The 21,364-nt window shown below is 50.2% G+C and overlaps 1 protein-coding gene across 6 annotated transcripts in view; it reads left to right on the top strand.

Annotated features, from left to right (window-relative positions):
* The window catches only part of ZNF236 (zinc finger protein 236), a 91,302-nt gene extending 72,575 nt beyond the window's left edge, over positions 1-18,727 (top strand). For 4 of the 6 annotated variants that reach the window (XM_034996088.1, XM_034996089.1, XM_034996087.1 and 1 more), the window contains 6 exons: positions 2,088-2,275; positions 10,466-10,597; positions 12,564-12,746; positions 13,784-13,913; positions 16,152-16,328; positions 17,035-18,727. In XM_034996088.1, the coding sequence (XP_034851979.1) occupies positions 2,088-2,275; positions 10,466-10,597; positions 12,564-12,746; positions 13,784-13,913; positions 16,152-16,328; positions 17,035-17,159 (935 nt within the window). In that variant the 3' untranslated portion in view covers positions 17,160-18,727. Of the gene's footprint in view, positions 1-981; positions 1,064-2,087; positions 2,302-10,465; positions 10,598-12,563; positions 12,747-13,783; positions 13,914-16,151; positions 16,329-17,034 lie in introns of those variants that run through there. The other 2 variants (XR_004677648.1, XM_034996090.1) reach the window with 2 other exon arrangements.
* The last annotated feature ends 2,637 nt before the right edge of the window (positions 18,728-21,364 follow it).

The raw sequence follows: 21,364 nt of genomic DNA, 5'->3' as shown, positions 1-21,364 counted from the left end.
TATTTGACAGAGAGAGACATAGTGAGAGCAGGAACACAAGCAGGGGGAGTAGGAGAGGGAGAAGCAGGCCTCCCGCCGAGCAGGGAACCCGATGTGGGACTCGATCCCAGGACCCTGGGATCATGACCTGAGCCGAAGGCAGATGCTTAACGACTGAGCCACCCAGGTGCCCGAGGATAGAAGTTCTACTTGAACTGATACCATCCTCTTGGTGGAAAATGTCTTGAATGTGGAACATAGCTGAACATTCATTCACACACTGTTGGCGTAGAGATGTGAAGTCTAGCACTGGCTGAGGTTAGTGTCCCCACTGACCTCCGTGTCGGGATTCACTTCAGCTCAGTGACAGGCTTCTGTTTTCTCTTTGGATTTCCTGTGCCTGACAGTCCTGGACCCCCTCACTGCATTAATGATCATCAGGGAGTCCGATTCTGCTGGTGGGGAGCGGAGAAGAGACATTCCTTTATTTCAGGAGTTCGGGTGAGGCTTGAAGTCTTGGCCTTGTGAGTCGCAGTGAACCCCGTTAGCATCTGGTTTCACTCTTTGTAGATATAATTCCGGTGAGCCTTTCACCACATGCTTCTCTTGACCGGGCGCTTTGACGGCCCAACCCCAGTCTTCACCCTGGTGATTTTGATTGAACATCAGTGCACGTAGCTGGTCGTTGCCATGTTCTCAGGATCCTTCTTTTTAGTCTTCGTCTACTCCTGTTAAAATCATACGTGCATGCTAGTCTGCAAGAGGAAGGGTGCGTGGAGGTGACGTGAGAACACGAGGTTGACCCAGGTACTGGTAACTGGAGTGCTTAGAACATACACCCTCCACAAATCCACACTCCTCCGGTCCCAGCGTGTCCCAGCAGTCCACTCTGCGCAGATGCTCAGCACGGTGGGGGGGGTCGGACGAGGTTGTCTTCGGAGCCCCGGTGGCTGCTGCAGAGCAGAGACTCCTAGCCTCCTAATGGTTATACTGCTTTTGAAGGTTCCAGGTCTGTGCAACACAGTGTGGGACTCCAAGAGTGTGGATCTATGGAGGCATTGTATTTGGAGGACTCCAGTTACAAGTAAGTAACCTAGTTTCCCTGTTGGCCCCTGACGCAGAGCAGAGGCTCTGGACTAATGGGACCCAAGTCACAGCAAAGTATCCACAGGAGTCTCTTTTTGTTTTTGAACCTAATTAGGAAATAGTGTTTTCACCTTTTGCTTTAGTTACCATCTTGGTATCTGTAGCACCTAGCCCAGTGGCTGACACAGGGGATGATAAGTCACGTTTGTCAGATGAATGGAAGGATAGATGGTGAGCAGTGTGTGTGTGTGTGTGTGTGTGTGTGTGCACGCATGTGCATGTGTGTTATGCTTACAAGTAAAAACTCCAAAAATTGTTTTCTGTTGCTGTCCACCACAGGACTTTGATAATCCCGTGCTCAGCCCATCTCATTTGCCAGCCGAGTCTCTGTTTTGTAAAAGAAAAGGCCTTTCTTTGCCTGATTCTGTCCCAGATATCTTCCTTTCTCTTATCATTGGCTGCAAGGGGAAATTATTAAAAAGTCTTGTTGTCTTTTCCAAAGAAAAGTAAGATGCCATGCAGGATAAATTAATATTTAAAGGGTTGCATGAGGTTTATTTCAGCCTTAGCAGACCTAGAGGAGGGCGGCGGGGGCTAAGCAGTTAAGGTCACACTGTAAAGCCGTGTTGCCGATCGATGCTCGGTGGGTCCCGTTTGGTTCCTCTCTGCAGGCTCCTCTCTGGTCCTGGACGGGGACAGTGTCCTGGAAATTCTTGGCAGTTCCTCCTGCCTTAGCAGTAGTGACTAGGACTGTAGCGTCACATTTTTACTCTTTTACTGTGTTTTTCTTGATATCATACTTAAGCAAAGTGTATTTATGCATAAAGAGATTCAGAAACTGTAGAAGCCTGGCCTTAAAATTGGAATGAGAGATTCTATGATTATCTCGGTGTAATTTCAGAAGCTTAGGTAATGTAAACGCCGATTCTGACAGATTAGTTCCTTCCTAAAACCACCCTCCCGTCCTGTTATGACTGGACTTGCCCAGCTTTGCCGCTGAAGTGCGTCTTCCTTTTTCGTAGAGCTGAATGCTACCCCTGGAAGCCTCCCTGCGACGACACCCATGTCTCCATCGGCCATGTCTGCTCAGAACCTGGTCATGGCTTCATCAGCAGTCGGAGGAGATGCTAGCGTCACGCTCACTCTGGCCGATACTCAGGGCCTGCTCTCCGGAGGACTGGACACGGTCACGCTCAACATTGCTTCTCAGGTAGGGCGCCGCCCCGCCCTTCGGGGGGGGTCGTGGCACCCTTCAGTTTCTTTTTTCCTAAGTGCATCTGCTGGGCATCGTTTTCAAAACTGAAGAGTTTTTTTTTTTCTGATTAAAATACAAGTAATGTGTTAGATGCAATAAGGAGACAGGGAAATTCAGATAAAACAGAAGACTGTTTTTAAAAATCCACGGCCAGACGGAACTGTGATTGACCTTGTAGTGTATCGATCCTTCCAAAGCTTTATATGGAGACATATAGACATGTGTGTTAACATTTCCACAGAAGTGAGCTCATATATACGTCATGTAGTGTGAACTTCCCTCTTACTGCACCATGAATACCTTCCCCATCAGTGATTTTAATTTTTTTTTATTTTTTAAGATTTGTATTTATTAATTTTTTTAGAGAGAGAGCAAGCACATGAATGGGGTGGGGGGAGAAGCAGAGGGAGAGGGACACGTGGGGCCCGACCCCATGACCTCGAGATCATGACCTGAGCCGAAATCAGGAGCTGGATGCTTCGCTAACTGAGCCACCCAGGTGCTCCCCCATCCGTGATTTTAGGAATGCAAAGGTTTTTTAATGGCTGTGCAGCATTTAGTTTTATGAGTCTGTTGAGGGGCATCATGAGCATTCAGGGTTTCGGTAAGTAGTGTAGGAATTGTCATGCTCTCAGTGACTTACGGTCTTAGGTGAATGGCTGCAGTGCGCCAGATTGAAGAGTGTGCATTTTGAATAATGCATTGAGCTGAGACACTGGAACACCTTTCAGAGTTTTTAATTAGAAAAACCGTGATAAATTATAATGGAGAGTTACTGTACTAACCCTATCTGGTTGTTCCCCTTTCTATATCCCTGTCCCTGCTGTAAGCACGGTAGGATGTGCCGAGGGATCAGAAGCAGGATACGTTCTTGAGGCTCGTTCGTCTGCACTCAGGCTCGCCGCACAGGACGAGGAGTTAAGACTGTGGCCTCCAGGGCAGGAGTGGTCTGGCCCCATCACAGCCAGCCACAGGGCGGCTGTTTGGACCCTGGATTCTAGTCCTGGCCGTTTGTAAGAGAGGGACATTTGTCCGCCCGGCCCGGCCAGTGCGGAGCCAGTCTCGGGCCGTTCGTACCTGCAGGTCGTTGTGCTTCTGAACCGCTCCCGTGCTGTTGGCAGAAGCCCTCCCAGGGCCCCTGGCGGGAGTCAGCTCCCATGGGAACACACGGCCGGCTGCAGGGGAGCGGGGGCGAGGGCTGGCTTCCGGTCGGCGGACCAGCGTCTGCACCAAGTAGCCCTCCGCGGAACAGCCCGTGGTGGCTGCGTCGGTGCCGGAGGCCAGGGCCCGCTGTGCCGTCCTCCCCTGCGTCCTCCCGCCGCGAAGGAAGAAGTATCTCACTGAGTTCTTCACACAGTGTCACATTTACTTCTTCTCCCGTGTTACTCATCACCTGTTTGTCAGGACGTTATCACCTTCTACATATTGAAAATTAGTATTACATTTTAAAATTATAGTTGGAACAGGAGGGGCCATCCTAAGAGGTCAGCGGTGTGTTTTCTTTCTAGACACAGGATGCATGGAGCTTGGTTGGTGTTTGGGGGGTTGTTGTGTCCTTATTTCCCAGCCGGGACTCTGGTGGTGACGACTGTAAGCCTTGTGTTGCGGCCCTGGCGCGAGCTCGCCGCTGACGGGCGCTGGCGGGGTGCACTCGTGTGCGGGACGCGGCCCTTGTCCTGTGGCGTAGATCGTCCACACTCAGGGTCGGGGGTGGCTCCTCCCTGTGGACTTGTAACTGTAGTAAAGAAGTAGTCATGATGTAACAATTCTTTAAGATACAAATTTTAATGAAATTTAATGCCTTGCAGGGTGGGGTGAGGTTTGATCAGAAAAAGCCAGAGGCATTTATTTCTATGGATTATGGGTTTGTTTTCTGTTTGTTAAATTCTTTTTTTATTTTTTTTTATTTTTTTATTTTTTTAAAGATTTTATTTATTTGAGAGAGAGAGAATGAGAGAGAGCGAGCACATGAGAGGGGGGAGGGTCAGAGGGAGAAGCAGACTCCCCGCCGAGCAGGGAGCCCGATGCGGGACTCGATCCCGGGACTCCAGGATTATGACCTGAGCCGAAGGCAGTCGCTTAACCAACTGAGCCACCCAGGCGCCCCACTGTTTGTTAAATTCTATCACTTTGAGAGTTAATGATCATTATAATTGCAATGAAAGTTCAACGGAGAGTTCTCAGTATTTGCTAGGGTCCATTTTTAAAGTCTGTGAATATTTGCTGGGGATGTGTTTCCTCGGTGCACCGGGTGGTTGCTGGGCCCCCAATGTGCCCCCAGGCAGGGCGCGGGGGTCGGGGCCGAGGAGGGCGTTCTGCCCGAGAAGGATCTCAGAGGGCGTGGGAGCAAAGGGTTGATCGTGACGGTGGCAGCGCCGTGATGACGTAAGGTCCACGTGCAGGGTGAGTGCAGTGGCGGGCACGGGTTCTGGCCCCACCGTGGCTCCATCAGCAGCTCCCCCCTCCGCCCGGTGATACTGCTTGGCACACGTATGCACACGTATGCGCTGCTCCTGTGGCTAACACCCTTCCGTGGTCCCTGCTGCTTGCAGCACCAAGGCCACGTTTCTTTACAGACGTGGCCTGGAGGAGTCTCTGCCGTCTGCTCACTGGCCACCGTCCCTTCCTCCTGGGTCACACCCAGCACAGATTGCCAATCCCTCTGCCCCCCCGCCCCGGCTCTGTGTCCCAGGGCCACGGCAGGCCACGGCAGGCCACGGCAGGGAGTTCTCCTCGTAAGCCGCCCTCTCTCTCTCCTGCCCCAGCGCTGATGTCCAGGCTGGCCGGGTTTGAGAGCAGCTGGGGGGTGAGGGGTGGGGGGTGGCACTAAAGTTGGTCCGGACAGATGGCAGCTCCCTCCTGCATGTCTGTGGCTTACCTTGCTTATCTATGCTCTCTGGCTTGCTTTCCCAAAATTACCCAATCAAAAATTTAATGCCAAATTGATTAATTAGCATACATTGTATAAAACAGTGGTATTAAAAATCTCCATTAGAAATTCTGTAGTTTTATTGGAATCTTTTCTGTTAGCTGCCAGACTTTAATTAGGCTCACAATGATCTAATACTCTGAAAATTTGAAAAAACCAGATCAAGCTGTCTTAGCTTTATGAGTGATGTTTTTCTAAATATAATGAATTATTGCAAAAATAAAACCATCATTCTGTTGTCAAAAGGTTAATGAACATATATGGAAATGCTTATAAATATGTAAATTATTAGGATTGTTTATGACCATAAAAATTTGAGCTGGAAATCAAAGGTGCTTGTGAGAAATTAAACATTCTAGAAATAATTGTTCAATACAGATGAGAGTTAATCACTAAGAGGCACAAATACCGAAGGGTTTAATAATTAATCCCTTAACACAGTTCACAATGTGTGCTCCTTGAATTCAGTGAGGAAGTGAAGTGAGAGCATCGAGAGGGGGCCACAGGCAAAGGCGGCAGCTGATCCCACGTGTCTGCTCTGAAACTCACTCCGCACGTGGAAAACCGGGGCCTCCCGAGAGTCACTGAAGGAGCCCAAGAGTGTGAACCCGTGAATTTTAAGTGCTAAAAAGACATGAAAATAGTATACATTGTGTACCATTTTTCTATGTTTTTCTTTCTTTATAAATTCCACAAGAGAAAATGGTGGTAAAAGCACAAAGGGGTGTGGTCTTCAGTAGTTTACTCACATAGTGGTGTTAGGTGGCTTGAACCCAAGGGTCACAGTTGAGTCTGTAACAGCGGAATGTTTGGAAAGAAGACATTTATGTATGTCCACAAGTAATCGTAATTTTAAACTTGCAAGTAGTCCAACTAGAAAAGAATATTATGTGGGGTAAATGATCATTTTGATGTACCACAGAAAAATTAGTTTATTTAAAATTACAACCCATTGAAGTAAAAGTTAAATTACAGTGATGTACCTGCATTAAAAAGTAACTTTGCAGTTTCTTTACTAGGGAAGTTATTGAAAGAAAAATTGGTGGGTCAGAAAGATTTCTTCTTCAACTACAAACTTGAGATGAGTTTTTCTTTCCAAATTTTGGACTATTGGTGGCAGAGGTGAGGATCAGGCCACTAAATCTGACAATTTTTTAAGGAAATGCAAGCATTCACTTAAAAATCTATTCAAGGGGGCACCTGGGAGGCTCAGTCAGTTAAACGTCTGCCTTTGGCTCAGGTCATGATCTCGGGGTCCTGGGATCGAGTCCCGCATCAGGCTTCCCCCGCTTAGTGAGGAGTCTGCTTCTTCCCCTCCTTCCGCCGCTCCCTCTGCTTGTATGTGTGCGTGTGCTCTCTCTGTCAAATAAATAAAATCTGAAAAAAGATATTCAAGAAAGCAAAGTGATTTTTCAGTTCTTGTTCTGAAAACAAAAATAAGTAACTGATTCGTTCCTGAAATGAATTCTATTTTATATGAATTCTTGTAGGTTTGGTGGTTATTTTTAAATTTTTTTATTGTTATGTTAATCACCATACATTACATCTTTAGTTTTTGGTGTAGTGTTCCATGTTTCATTGTTTGCGTATAACACCCAGTGCTCCATGCAGAACGTGCCCTCTTTAATACCCATCACTAGGCTAACCCATCCTCCCACCTCCCTCCCCTCTAGAACCCTCAGTTTGTTTCTCAGAGTCCATCGTCTCTCATGGTTCGTCTTCCCCTCCGATTTCCCCCCCTTCATTCTTCCCCTCCTGCTATCTTCTTCTTCTTCTTTTTTTTTTAACATATAATGTATTATTTGTTTCAGAGGTACAGATCTGTGATTCAACAGTCTTGCGCTGTTCACAGCGCTCACCGTAGCAACCCTCCGCAATGTCTATCACCCAGTCACCCCATCCCTCCCACCCCACCCCCCACTCCAGCAACCCTCAGTTTGTTTCCTGCAATTAAGAATTCCTCAGATCAGTGAGGTCATATGATACATGTCTTTCTCTGACTTATTTCGCTCAACATAATACCCTCCAGTTCCATCCACGTCGTTGCAAATGGCAAGATCTCATTCCTTTTGATGGATGCATAATATTCCATTATATATATATATATATATATATATATATATATATACACACACCACATCTTCTTTATCCATTCATCTGTCGATGGACAGCTTGGCTCTTTCCACAGTTTGGCTATTGTGGACATTGCTGCTATAATATAAACATCAGGATGCACGTACCCCTTCGGATCCCTACATTTGTATCTTTGGGGTAAATACCCAGTAGTGCAATTGCTGGATCGTATGGTAGCTTTATTTTCAACTTTTTGAGGAACCTCCATACTGCTTTCCAGAGTGGTTGCACCAGCTTGCATTCCCGGTTTGGTGGGTTTTTTGTTTGTTTTTTACTTTATGAGAATACAGATAATTGACCCGGTACAAAACACTCAAACCTCGGTCATTAGATGTGGAAGTGTGGTTTTGGGTCTTGATGAGAAGTCAGAGTGTGACTGGGGGCTTCACCGGAAGTGGCGGGTGCGATGGAGCCAGGGTTCTGCTCTAACAGCCGTGCACTGTAGTGCCTGGGTGTGTCCTAGCCTGGGCCCGGGCTGCCGAAGCCTCCCTGCTTCCTCCCTGGGGGTGCCGTGGGCGTGCCTGGATGTTCTCTCTGCGGCACGGTGTGTATGATGTTCAGGCGGGCATGTTGAACTGTGTAGGGCATGGCAATGATGACTGCTGAGAGCAGATCCCTGGCGAGATGACCGAACAGGGAAACACTGGATGAGGCTGACTTTCAGGGGCGTGGTAGGGAGTTAGGTCGGCTGTCACACCGAGTCTCGTCCGTCAGGGTGGCAAGCCTTAGTGGTGTTTGAGCAGCATTTCCCAAACTTGGCTGCACATCAGAATCTCCAGGCTCACCTTGCAAGGTTGAGTCACAGCTGTGGGTGGGGCTGGACTCTGCTAGTGAGCGCCCGGGGCCCGGCTCCCTTCCCCACGTGCACTTGGGAGTGAGAATTCCTATAACTTCCACCTCGGTGTAAGCCGAAACATAACCAAGAAATAAATACGCTACAAGTAATCATCGAACCGAAGATAAAGGACTTTCAGATGGTACCACCTTAGCAGATTCAGGTCACCACTTCCTTGGGTGTGGCTCATTGTTGAGCATTTATTTTACTAGACACTTGATTTTTAAAACAGGCGTATGCATTAAGAGTACTTAATATTAGCGACTGAAACACTAATAAGCTACTAAATTACATTGTATTGGGAGTTTTTTAAAATTAAAACTTTTTATTTTGAGTTAATTGTTGATTCATAGTCCATTTTAAGAAATGATACAGACAGATCTTGTGTACTGTTTACCCAGCTTCCGCAGGTGGTAGCATCATGCAAAACTCTAGGTACGATATCACGGCCAGGTATGGTTGTTGTTATAGTCAAGACCCGGAACCTTCCATCCCACAAGGGTCCCTCATGTTGCCACCCACTGCCCCTTCCCCTGGCAGTTGCTAATCTAGTCCTCAGGTCTATAATTTTGTTATTTCCCCTTGATAAACCTGCGTCAGTGCAGAATCTCAAAGGCCTTAGCTTTCCTTTGAGAATATATGAGTTTATTGAGCCAACACTGGTTCTTACATATATTGGAATTTCTGGCTAGCAGTGGTATTTGTCTTTGATTCGTAAAATTAGGAAATGTGAATTTATTAATTTTGACTGACACCATTTTCCCAAATTGGGTGGTCTGGTAAGAGGGGTGGCAGAGCTGGTGGCAGATGAGTGACAGGAGTCAGAAGTGACTGGTACTTGAAAGCAGCGATATTCAACTAAGTTCTGGCGTAAGTGGGGTGGCAAACATGAAGCTTTATTGGTACGCATAGGACCTTGCCAAAATATGCCACGTTTGTGTAAAAAACTTTGATAAACGGAGACACCTAAAATATCATTTCACTTTTCTTAAAGGTGCGTATGAAAAGCAGAGAATCCAAATCAATTTAAGAAGCTCCTTTTCTCTAGAATCCATGATGCTCTCCCTGTAAATTTATATTCTGCCCCATGTTCTACCCCATTGTCTCTTTGTCCCTGTCTGCCTGAGGAAATGTCTTTCCCAGGAGAAGTGGGCCTGAAATTCTTCCAGTGCCTTCTCAGTCCATTTCTTGCCGTCCTGTGCCTGCTCCAGTCTTTATCTGCCCCGTGGGAGCTGGGCTTGCCCCAGAGATCACCCCTCATCTTCGGCCGGGGGCGCCGTGACCAAAGTGCCCTGTGACTCTGTGCCCCTCCGTTGATAGCGGCTCTTCAAATCCTTATGTGTTCTGATCACACATAATGTGTGTGAGAATCAGCGTTGGTTCGGCAGGTGTGCAAGTTTGTGTGGCTTCCCGTTTGGAGCCTGTGGTCGGGCCAGCCCAGCCAGACGCCCCGCTGCGTGCCCCGTCCCAGATCCACGGTCGGTATGAGAGGTGCTGGAGTGGTGGTGGGACTCACAGCGGTTTGTGTGCATTTGTAAACAAATAAGCCTTCTTTATATTTAGAGCGTTGTTAAGATATACCATACATACTGTAGTGTTCACCCATTTATTTGAAGTAGAATTTAAAGGTCTTTAGTATATCTACAGAGTTGAGCCCCCATGACCACATCGGCTTTTGGAACGTTTCATCACCCCAGAAAGAAATGTGGCACCATTAGCGGTTAGCAGTCACTCCCCGTGCCCCCCTCCAAGCCCCAGGCCCCCGACAACCACCAGTCTACTGTCTGTCTCTGTAGACGCACCTGTTCTGAGCATTTCACATCAGTGGCATCCCACAACACGTGGTCCTGTGTGGCTGGCCTCCCTCACTCAGCATCCTGTGTTCGAGGCTCTTCCGTGGCCTGGCCCGTGCCCCACGCACTCCAGTCCCTTCTTTTGGCTGAATCATATTCCGCTACTCAGATGCACCTCATTTTGCGCATCCACTCACCGGCTACCTGATATTGGGGTTGTCTCTGCCTTTTTGGCTGCTGTGAACATTTGCGCGTGAGCGCTCGAGGGGGTGAGGGTTTCATTTCTCTCGAGCACACGTGTGGGAGTGGAGCTCTGGGTCACGTGCTGCTTCTGTGGTGAACTTTTCTGAGGACCTGCCCACGTGTGGTCCCCAGTAGCTGCACCGTAAGAGATCTTGTACGTTACTGCTGGATTTGATATCGTCACAGCTTCTAAACTAGTCCGTCCTTACTAGGGTCAGCAGTTCCCAGCCTTACTCACGGACCCCTCGCTGTCGGGCCAAGGGGGAGCAGGTTCGCCGCAGGTCATCCTAGTGAGCCACACCCCACAGCCCTCCGCCGCTGCGTGTGAGGAAATCGCCTACCAGGTACGCCGCGCGCCTGCATTCACGCTCGGTCGCGGGTTGTAAGGAATGTGGATTGAGAGGGGCTGGGCCCAGAGGGCTTGGGGGGGGCTGGGGGGCCGTTCCTGGGGGGCCGTCTCTAGCCGAATGGGAGTAAAGAGCCTGGGCTGAGCCGCGCAGGGCCTGGGGGACAGCCTGGGTTGAGCAGTGAGTACTGACTCCCTCACTACGTGATTTGTGGTTTGCTGGGGCCAGGTTTTTGTGCCACAAAATAAGATGTAGAAACTAGTCACGTGTGAGGCTAGTTTTAAATTTATTGAATCTCCTACTTGTCTGCTGATCAGATTTCACATGGACACTTAGTTCTTTTCAAGGGTTTTCTTGTAATACCTTTGCCGATTCTTTTAGGTCTGGTTGTACTTTTTTCGTATACACACGTGTGTGCACGTGGACTATTTGTCATTTGGTAGTTTTTTCCTTAAAACGTATGTTTTGAGGGTCTAAGACATTCAGTAAGTGATAGTTTTAAATACAGAAGACTCTAATAAAATCTCTTTCCTTAAAACTTTTCAGAGTTAGAGGTAAAGTACAGACAATAAATAACCACTGGCTCTGAGCAGCATTACATTTTAAGCAGTTTGAGCAAATGAGTTTCAGGACAATTACCTACTGGTCTTTCAGTGGGACAAGACTCCTTTTTTATAAAGAAATTAGACACGGTCAGCACGGGGAGTTTCCCAACCGGAGCTCATCCAGCTGGAGGTGAGTTTGTGTCTCGGGGGCCGCGGCCTGCGGCAGCTCAGTGACGCACTGCGAGGGCCCGCAGGACTCGGAGCGCGGGTGGACGCGTGGGCGCAGCGCTCACGGCCCGCGGTAGCGTGGCTGCCGGGGGGGCCCACGTGCGCCCGCGGAAAACCCGCGGCTCCTGTCGAGTCAGTGCGCGCGGCTGTGCGTGGCCGGCTCTCATCCTGTGCTTCCTTAAAACGTGGCTGCAGGTGCAGTGCAGCCCGGGCCTCCCCGGTTCCAGGGGCTTCCAGGCTTCCTTTGACTCCCAGGAAACAGGTTTATGCACTGACCCGAGCACGTAGGGTCTTTCCATTGTTTCTTTGCTTCACACGCACAGACCTCTCACAGAAGTGTCACAGGGAGACAGGACTGCACCATCTGGGTGCTTCTGATCCCTTGTTTTATCCTTTGTCCATTCTGCTCTTTTTTTATTACAGCACAGATGAGTGATCTGAGAACACCTTATAGAAACCTTTTGTTGTCAAGTCTTTTTCTTTAAATTTTATCCATTTCTATATATTAGAAAATTATGAAAAAGTACTTGATAAACTAGAATAAAAATGTTGACAAATCCCATCAATTTTCATTATAATTAGTTAAAATTTTCTTTCACTAAGTTGCCATATACAAGTTTTTATCTGTAAAACTAAACTCTTGTTTATAAAAGCTGAGTCATGAACTCCTGCTTCGTTTGTTTTCGGGGTGTTAATGGCATCCCATTAAAATGATTTGAAAACCTCACTGGTTGTGATTCAGAGTTTCGGGAAATGCTTTAATCCGCTCAAGAGCTGACACACCTTCTGCGAAGTGCTGTTTATCCTGCAGTTTGCTGAGGGAGCTCTTCAGCCACAGCACTAGCATTTTGGGGGCAGTGTCCTTATACTCGTCTGCACTAAAACTACTGCCAGCAACAGCACATACCGAGTGCGTGCTGTGTGGGGGCATCGTTCTCAGCACCCTGGGCACTGCGCCCCCGTACTGCCAGATGGGTCGCCGGGAGGGAGCAGCCCGACAGTCTGCCCCGGGACGGTTGCGTGCGCGAAACAGCGTTCTGTTCGCCACGCTCTGCTCGGAGGGCAGGAGCGGGCTGGTCTGATCCGCGGCCACTGTGTCCCTGCGTCCCTGCGTGCCCGTCCTCTTGTGTGTCTGTGCGTTCACGAGCTGCAGCCACTGAGCGAGGCCCGGGATTTCCGACCCACTGCAGGTCGCCGACGTGCCGGGCGGGCCGCCCGCGAAGGAGGGCCGGGTGCACCGGTGCCTGGACTGTGGCCGCGCCTTCGCGTCGGCCGCCGTGCTGCTTCACCACAGCAAGGAGGTGCACGGCCGGGAGCGCATCCACGTGTGCCCCGTGTGCAGGAAGGCCTTCAAGCGTGCCACGCACCTCAAGGTACGCTCCGCCGCGCCCTGGCCGCCAGGGCCCGGGGGTGACAGGCGCCCGGTGGGGTCTGTGACTCAGTAGCAGCCGCGGATCTCGCTCGCAGAAAGAGTAACAAAGTTGCCCATTTTCTGGAGTGAAGGTCAGTGGGATTGTGGTTTTATCAGATCCGCTGGGTTGTGTGTTCGAGTGCACTTCCGAATTCATGTCTAGTGGGACTTCAGATGACAGTGAGATGCCATTTCCCACCGAGCGGAGCAGCAAACCGTAAAAAATCTGCCAGCACCTAGGGGCCAGGCCGTGGGGAAGCAGGGGCGCCCCTCCCCCTGGGGGCCCGCGCTTGGCACGGCTTTCCGCAGGGGAACAGGCGCCCCTCGGCACCTGGCTCTGCACCCACCTTGAGAATGGGGTTCGCATGGCGGGAGAGGGGCTGGGCAAACGCTGGGACATGCACGCAGTAGGGGGCAGGAGGAGGAAGGGCTCTGGGAAGTGATTTCCAGGGCCGCGGTCAGGTGACATGCCACAGTGGGGGCCGTGGACCTGGCCCCGAGACTGCCGGCCAGCGCTCCTCGTCAGCAGACGCGGCCTCATCTGACCACTAGTTAGCCCGCCGTGGATCCAGCCTTCTGCCGCACGGCGAACCCGGATGTCTGCCCTTCAGACCCACAGCTCGTCTGTGTGCCTCGGCTCTTCCTCTGCCGTGTTTTCTGGCAGCTGCACGTGACCTCCTTCACCCATCCCGCAGCCCCAGTCTAGTCATGAGAAACGCTTGGGGCAGTTCTCAGTCGAGGAACAGCCTACCAGATAGGGACCAGGGTTCCTAAAAACCGCCCAGGTCATCGGCAGAGGGAGGGCACAGGCCGCACAGCTGGTCCCTGCGGGTGTCCGGGGGGCCACCCCCACCCCCACCGAGTCCCCGAGGGCGCTCGTCCCAGGTTGGCCTCCGCTTGTCCTTGCTGCTCACGTGGGCCCCGCGGTCGTGTTGCAGGTCTGGAGAGCCCCGCCGGGATCTCAAGTATCTCTCCCTTTCTGTGTGTGGTCTGTAACAGGAGCACATGCAGACTCATCAGGCGGGCCCTTCGCCAAGCTCCCAGAAGCCAAGAGTGTTTAAATGTGACACCTGTGGAAAGGCGTTCGCCAAGCCCAGCCAGCTAGAGCGGCACAGCCGCATCCACACAGGTAACCGCGAGCCGCGCGCTTCCCGGTCGGGTTCCGGAGGCCGGTGAGAAAGCGAGGCTCACGTGCAAATATTCATGTACGACGTAAGCCGTTATTTATAAAGCCAGGTCCGCATATTCTGTTCTTTCCTTCGTTTTTCATCAGTTTATCATGCTAACTTTTCAAGTAAGAGATTTTGCGGTTTCCCTGGTGACCGTGGGATGTGGAACTGTTAAGGGCTGCCGTGGCCTCCGGGGACCTTGCCCGCACTGGGGTCCCCCCGCCCCCGCCTCCAGACTCCCTGTCCTCCCACTGTGGGGGACGCCATTCTCTCTCCTCCTCTTATGTCTTCAGACTGCTCTTTGCTGACTTCCTGTCACCTCCTAAACCTGCTCAGGCCTGATGTCTCAGGAAAAACCAACACCGAGACAAACCCCCATCTCCCTGCCTCTTGGCCCATCTCCCTGACGACTCACTTGCACCCTCCGCGCCTGCCACCCCGCCGTGGCTCACGCGGAAACACCACCGTCCCAGGGCCCCGTCTGCTGAGGCCTGTCCTTTCAGGACCGACTGCGGGATCTGCCTCCCGCTCTGGCGGGCAGCCCCATGTTCGCACAGAGCCCGACGGAAGCCCTGGGAGCGTGGCAGACGGGACCCTCTCGTTCCCCTCTGAGCACCTGCAGGTGGGACCCTGGTGTCCTGTAAGCCATCTCACCCACTGCTGCACACCCTCGTCCTGCAGCACCCGGCCGTGGGAAGCCTCGGGGACCCACACACCTTGCCACCTGGAGTCCCGACTCTGCTCCCTGAGTGTCCTCTCTGCTGGTCCCCTCTGCCCGGCCCGTCATTCTTTGCCTGGCCTTCTCTGATTTCCCTGCAGATGTCAGGTTGGACACCCCTCCCCGGGAGGCCTCTATGCCCCCCAGTGCCCCTGGCTGGCCCACGTGGGGACCTCCTTGTATTATCAGCAGGTGCTCCCCATCAGCGTCCTTCCCCGGCCCTCGGGCTCTGGTGTTCTCAGTGATGTCCCTGCTTGTCGACACAGGCCTGGCACCGACCAGGTGTTCAGCAAACCGCTTTTGAGGGAAAGACAAGACGACGATGCTGTACTTATAACATATTTACTCAAAACCATGGTTTTAAGGGGTAGAGACTACCGTTTGCCTGTTAGCACGAGCTAGGTGCTTCCGAAGGTTTGGAGAAACCCGCTGAGGGCATATTGCTGTGGGCCCTGCTTCTGCTGGCTGGGTGCTCCCCCCACAGGGGGCACGGCGCCTTCAGACCAGCCACGGCCCCTGTGCAGCCTCTGGTCCCTGCAGCGCCCCTTCTGCCTCTGCTTTGAAGGGGTGTGTGTGGGCCCGCCAGGGTAAATATCCTGGTGACTCAGCCCGAGTCACCTGACTCGTGTCGGAACCACCTCTGTGACATCCTTGTCCTTCGGGTGTGTGACGTCCTCCCGTTGCCCGTCCCGGGGATTAGAGCCGGAGAGCTTCGGGCTGCTCTAGGGCTCTGGCTGGCATGGGGAGCGGTAGTAAGCCCTCCTGTGTCTTGGCCACTGGGTGGGAGGGACGGACTTGGAGTGATGGAAGGTGACACCTGGGGAGGATGCCGAGCAGGTGTTACTGGAGCAAGCACGTGGGGCTTCATGCCGACACGTGGTCCAGGGAGGCCACGCGGGGAAAGGGGGCGGGCGCCTGACGAGGCAGCCGTGCCGATGGGAAATAACCTTCTAGGCCCAGGGGAAGGGCTTGTGCCCCTGGGGGCCTGGCAGTGGACGAGTGTGTGGGGCGGAGTCAGGGACAGCGAGGAGGCAGGACTGTGGGCTCAGGCCGAGGCAGGCTTCCAGCAGGAGTCAACGTGCCAACTTCCCTCCCATCTTTCAGTTTCTGTATTAACGTCAAAGCAATTAAAATGACATTTTAAAAAGTATTGGGTAAACTATACTTTTAATTAAGTGGATTTGGCATTCTCATGTACTTAGTGTCATTTTGCTTTACTGCCCCAAATGTATTCGGGACACTTTGTTTAAACCATATGAGCTCTGCTTCTATTTCTGGATGCTTCTAGGAGTTTGAGTAGCTTTTGATAAAAGTTTTGTTCCGTGCCTCACCATGGGGCAGAGCTGCTAGACAGCTGTGAGTTAGCAGTCTGAGGGCTGGGAGGGCTGGGAAACTCGGGTACGTTCTTCCGAGCGCTGGGTCGAATGCGGGCCCGCGAGAGACGCTGTCGGGACGCTGACACGACGCTGTCTCCCCTCAGGAGAGCGGCCGTTTCGCTGCACTCTGTGTGAGAAAGCCTTCAACCAGAAGAGCGCCCTGCAGGTGCACATGAAGAAGCACACGGGCGAGAGGCCCTACAAGTGTGACTACTGCATCATGGGCTTCACCCAGAAGAGCAACATGAAGCTCCACATGAAGCGGGCGCACAGCTACGCGGGTAAGACGGCGGCCCCTCGCCGGGGTCCGAGCCGGATCCCGGTGCATCCGGACCCTCCCGGCGCTGCCGGGTGCGGGGCGAGCGTGTCCACTCCGTGTGGACTCTGACGCGGCTGCCGGCCGAGGGGCGAGCAGGCGGCTGGCCATGGCGCGTCTCCCGTCCGTCCCCTGGGGCCGCGCGGTGTTCGCGAGGAAGGGCTGGCGGGGGGGCGCCGGCCGTGTGGTGCGTGGGGCCCGTGCGGTGCCGGGGTCTGGAGCCGCGAGTTGTTCGGGGCAGTGTGGTCTGCGAGGGAGACGGGCCTTCACAGGCCGCGGCTGAGCGGCCAGGGACGGCCCGGGGCGCTGCGTACCCCGCGGCCCTTGGCCCTCACATCTCCCTTCTAGTGCTTCTTGCTTTTCTTTCTGTTAGGATTTCATGCGTGTCGTGTTGCTCTTATTCATGACTGATCGCTTATCGCTGACCTCTTGTTGACGTAACCGTTAGGCCGTGAGCATCCGAAACAAGGGCTGTGTTTGTTCACTTTCAAAAACAGGAATTGCCACGACGTAGTTAAACTGCCCCTCAAGTTAGTCTTTTTCCTTTGGGGTGGAAAGCAAACCAATTCAGCAGTTTCTTGTCTCGATGTAAATTGTCTTTATCTCCCGTGAATCCCTGTGTGCCGCTGAGTGCCTGAGACTCTGCCTACTCTTTGTCCGTCCGTCCGCAGGAAGTCTGCCGGAGCCCGTGGTCCAGCAGGAGCACGGCGCCGAGGAGCTGAGCCGGACCCTCCACCTGGAGGAGGTGGTGCAGGAGTCCGCGAGCGAGTGGCAGGCCCTGGCCAATGTGTTCTGACGCGGCCCATCCCCACCTCGGAGGCCGTTTCCGAAGTTAAATGTTGCGAAGAACAGAGCACTTGGAATTTCTGTTTTGAGGCTTCAGGTGTTAAAAATGTTACCGTGCTAGTTTTTTAGCTATAAAATTATCTCAAGAATCATTGTCTTCAGAGACTGATAGGAAACAACCGGGAGCAGTGTGAACGCGTCGTTGTCATTTGTCTACAAATCACTGAACTCAGGTACTACACTGGGGCAGTTCTACCTTCCCCTCGGCGGCCAGTGCATCTAGTTACAAAGACGTTAACTGGATCTTACTATCATTGTAGTGTGACCTCTTTGTATTAGCAAAGACAGAAGGTAACGTGGAGAAAGTAAGATAGATTTTCCTTCATGCTTTCTGTTGTAAGAAGCATAGCTCATAAAACAAACATAAAATCGGTGCATGAAGTTCAGAAAAATGTTAGAACACACAGGGAAGTGTTTTCCACTTTCTTTCTCTGTGCATTTTGAAATTAGAAATTGACTCTTTTTAGTCTACCATAAGTTACTAGATTACCTGGAGAGATGGCTGGACCATTCTCTCTGCATTACTATTCTCGAACCATTAGCTACAAGACTGCAGCATCGGGGCATAAATGGGGGAGGGGGGCACAAATGAGGATGAAGGCGTCCTCACAGGATGGGGCGCGGGGCCGCACTTGCTTCCTAAGTCCACCTTCAGGTCCGTGGGTTAGATGATTGCAGAAAGCACAAGCCATACGTCGCAAGCAGGTGAGAGCAGAACTGTGTCCTCGGAGTAAAGGAACCGTGGCCCCGTCCCGCCCCAGCCACGAAGCGGCGTGTTCGTAGGTTAGAGGTAACATCCCGAACAAGCCCCGTGTTCCTCTCTTCATGCATAGGCAGGTGTGTTGTTTATTTCAGGGAACTCTTTACTATCATCAGTGGTGCCACATTGAACATGTCCCAAACCAAATCCCACCCCGAGCCGGGGCAGAGTGTGCGTTGCTCCTACAGCATTCCAAAGACGGAAAGTTCTTTACTTCATGTGAGTTTCTCCTTCAGAATTATTTATATGTTCTATATATAAATACATATGTACATAGACAGATATATGGGCCTCTGTGTGGCTGAACAGTATATTTTGTAAATAGAAGCACTCGTCCCGATTACAGAGAGAGCGCATCAGAGTTCTGACCTCCCCACGAGCACTTCCGATCAGTATTGTATTCATTATAGTAATAAATGGGTATCTTTTTCATTGTAACATAAAGGTGGGGTTGTTTTGCTTTTGTTTTTTCCTGAAAAATAATTGCCTTTATTTTGTCTCATGGCCTCCCTGGTTTCAGAAGAGAGCAGCTTTATTATAAATATTGTATGGACTTTGTATATTAAGAGAGGAGCTCATTTCAGATTCGTGAAGAAAGAGACATTTTCACTGTTATTTTTTCAAAGGGCATCTTTTGATTTTTGTTGTTGTTCACTTTTTGGCATATGTACATAAGTAATATTGATGATATAAAAACTTTTGTTATGTGAAAATATTTAAGTCAGAAAACTGTTAAATAATATTACTTTTTTTTCAAACTGCTTTGTGTATTGTATATTTTTTTAAGGAAAAAAAAAAGCCTTATTTGACTTACTCTTGTGATACTGGACCTATTACATATCCTGAGGTTTTCCCTGAATGTCAGTGTGTGGCTGTAGACCATATATTCCGAATAATTGTAATTGTGCCAGAGTTTTAAAGATTCTGCTTTTAATGCACTTTTCTTTTATAATTTTGTATTAAAATATTTTAGAAATGTTGATTAATTTTGGTGAACAGATATCTCCAAAGTTGAAATTATTGGAATTTAAAAAAAAATTGTTCTTGCTAGGTTATTTATTTTGGTTGTAGCATTAAATGTCATCTCTCAGGACAAGTCTCTAAAAGGGGTTTATTTAATTCCTAATTGTACAGAAAGCATAGTTCAGTGAACTGTGTTGGTGAACCGCCTATTTATGTAAGGGTTTACCAGGTGAATCTAAAGCCTACTTTTATTTTCGTCAAAGAAAAAGAAAAAAAGATCTATCAGTGATTCATTTTTTGAGTTTTCTCAATTTATTAACTATTAGCAGGCAAACACAAGACATTAATATATTATTTTTATTTACTTCCTAATTATAAAAGCTGCTTCTTTGCAAAACATTCCTTGAAAATATAAGGTTTTGTAAAGACATAATTTCACTTGAACCTTTGGTGGAGTACAGGTTGATCTTTATATTTTACTGGTTGATAAATGTCTTCTGACGAGATTTCTAGCCTCCTGCATAACCAGGGTTTTGAGAATAGATAACTGTATTTTTAGAAATATCTCATCTTAGCGTATCTGCTTTGGAATAACAATAAATAAAAAATGAAGTTAGGAAGTGTGATTAATTTTTTTCTTTTAAAATATTTACTATATAATGGTTTGGCATATGAATCAATTTCAAGTTCGGAGAGTTTTTTAACAGAGCAGAACTTTAATGGTGTTTTCCTTTGCCTCCGTGAAGTCCAGACAATGAAAACTAGCCCTTGCAAGGTCTATCTGAAGAGCTTCAAACTTGAAAAGTCAGGATACGGGTCAGCGACAGGCACGCTGTCCCTATGAGCTACAAGCCTCGTTCCTGTTCTCAGTCGCCCGCATGATTGGCCCTCGTGCGCGATGCCCCTCGAACGTTCCCGACGGTCTTTAACCCACTTGTGTGGTGAGCTGCCCGGGAAGCATTCCCGGGAGCTGAGGGGTGAGCTGCCTTTGCACACACACCCAACCTAAAGCCCGGGTAGAGCTCTCGTGATGCTGAGGCAGCGGGGGTCTGGGCCACTGGAGAACGCACAAGCCGTCCTGCTTTCCCAGAACGGCGACCGATGACCATAAAAACGTTCTTCAGAAATGTAACGGCAGACGCGCCCACCCTGAGCTCCCCGGTGCCCCCACTGATCCTTTGGCGCGTGGACGGGGGTGGACGCGGGGGACCCCTCGAGGAGCGGAGGCGCGAGGCCCGTCAGGCTGCTCGTCAGCCTCTGACGAGGTGGTGCCGGCGGCCGGGAGGCTCAGTCCCCGTGAGTGAGTCCTGCTGTTCTGTCGGCTGTCTCTTTCGTCCAAGTGCAGCGCGGCGTCCTGTCCGTAGCTCCATGTGCCGCGCTCCGCTGCACGCTGCTGCTCGGGAGGGAGTGTGAGTCGGAGCCTCACGAGCATGCCCGGGGTTCTCTGGTCTCTTCTGAACGCTCCGGTCACGTTTACGTGCAAGAAATGCATTCGTCAGTACAGGTACCGGATTTTTTTTAAGTGTAAGTAGATCTCTGTTCTTCCCAACGGAGCTTCCTCTCTGCCGAGAACTATGTGTAACTCGTGAAGATACACGTTTTTAACATTAAGTGATCACTCAGATCTATGTAAGTAACATCTTTTTAGGAAAATATGTAAGGTATATAGGACTGCTTTCTGGGTATTATTTTTAGAGACCTCTGCTGCCTGCTTTTTGCCTGTTTTTCTTTTCCCAGAAGTTTATTTCAAAGTCAATATTGTGCCCTCCCCACCAACAAAATTAATCTAAGGGTCGATCATTGCTAATCTGTTCTTTTTCTCAAATCTATCATATAATGTGAGGCAGAGATGAAAGTATGTAATTGGCACTTTGTAGTCATCTAGATTTCTTCTCTTTTTGCCACTTAATCTCTATTCACGCAACATCGGTGTTTTGATTTTTTAGAATACAATTTCAAAAGTGCTTACATTCACATTTGGGGCCTCTGTATCTTTATCTTATTCTGATAAAAATTAGCATTTTTTAAAAAAGATTCTGTTTATTTATTTGACAGAGACACAGCGAGAGAGGGAGCACAAGCAGGGGGAGTGGGAGAGGGAGAAGCAGGCTTCCCGTGGAGCAGGGAGCCCGATGCAGGGCTCGATCCCAGGACCCTGGGATCGTGACCTGAGCCGAAGACAGACGTGTAACGACTGAGCCACCCAGGCGCCCCCCAAATTAGCATTTTTAAAACCTAGTTGCATCTTTACTGATTAAAAAGTGGGGGCAGGCAGCACTTTTGTAAGGTTAGAAGCCCTGCGTATCTCCAGTTAAAACGTTCTCTTTGCCTGGATAAGGTTTGTAAGCCAACTGTCCTCCTTGTCGCCGTTGACCCTGTGTGAACCGGCCTCCTCCCTGGGGCACGCACACCCACAGATGAGCGCAGGCTCG

Source organism: Mirounga leonina, unplaced genomic scaffold (assembly GCF_011800145.1).
Source record: "Mirounga leonina isolate KUSES-001 unplaced genomic scaffold, KU_Mleo_1.0 Mir_93, whole genome shotgun sequence".
NCBI lineage: Eukaryota > Metazoa > Chordata > Mammalia > Carnivora > Phocidae > Mirounga > Mirounga leonina.
Note: the sequence above shows the minus strand (reverse complement) of the source record. Positions and strands in the feature narration are given on the sequence as shown.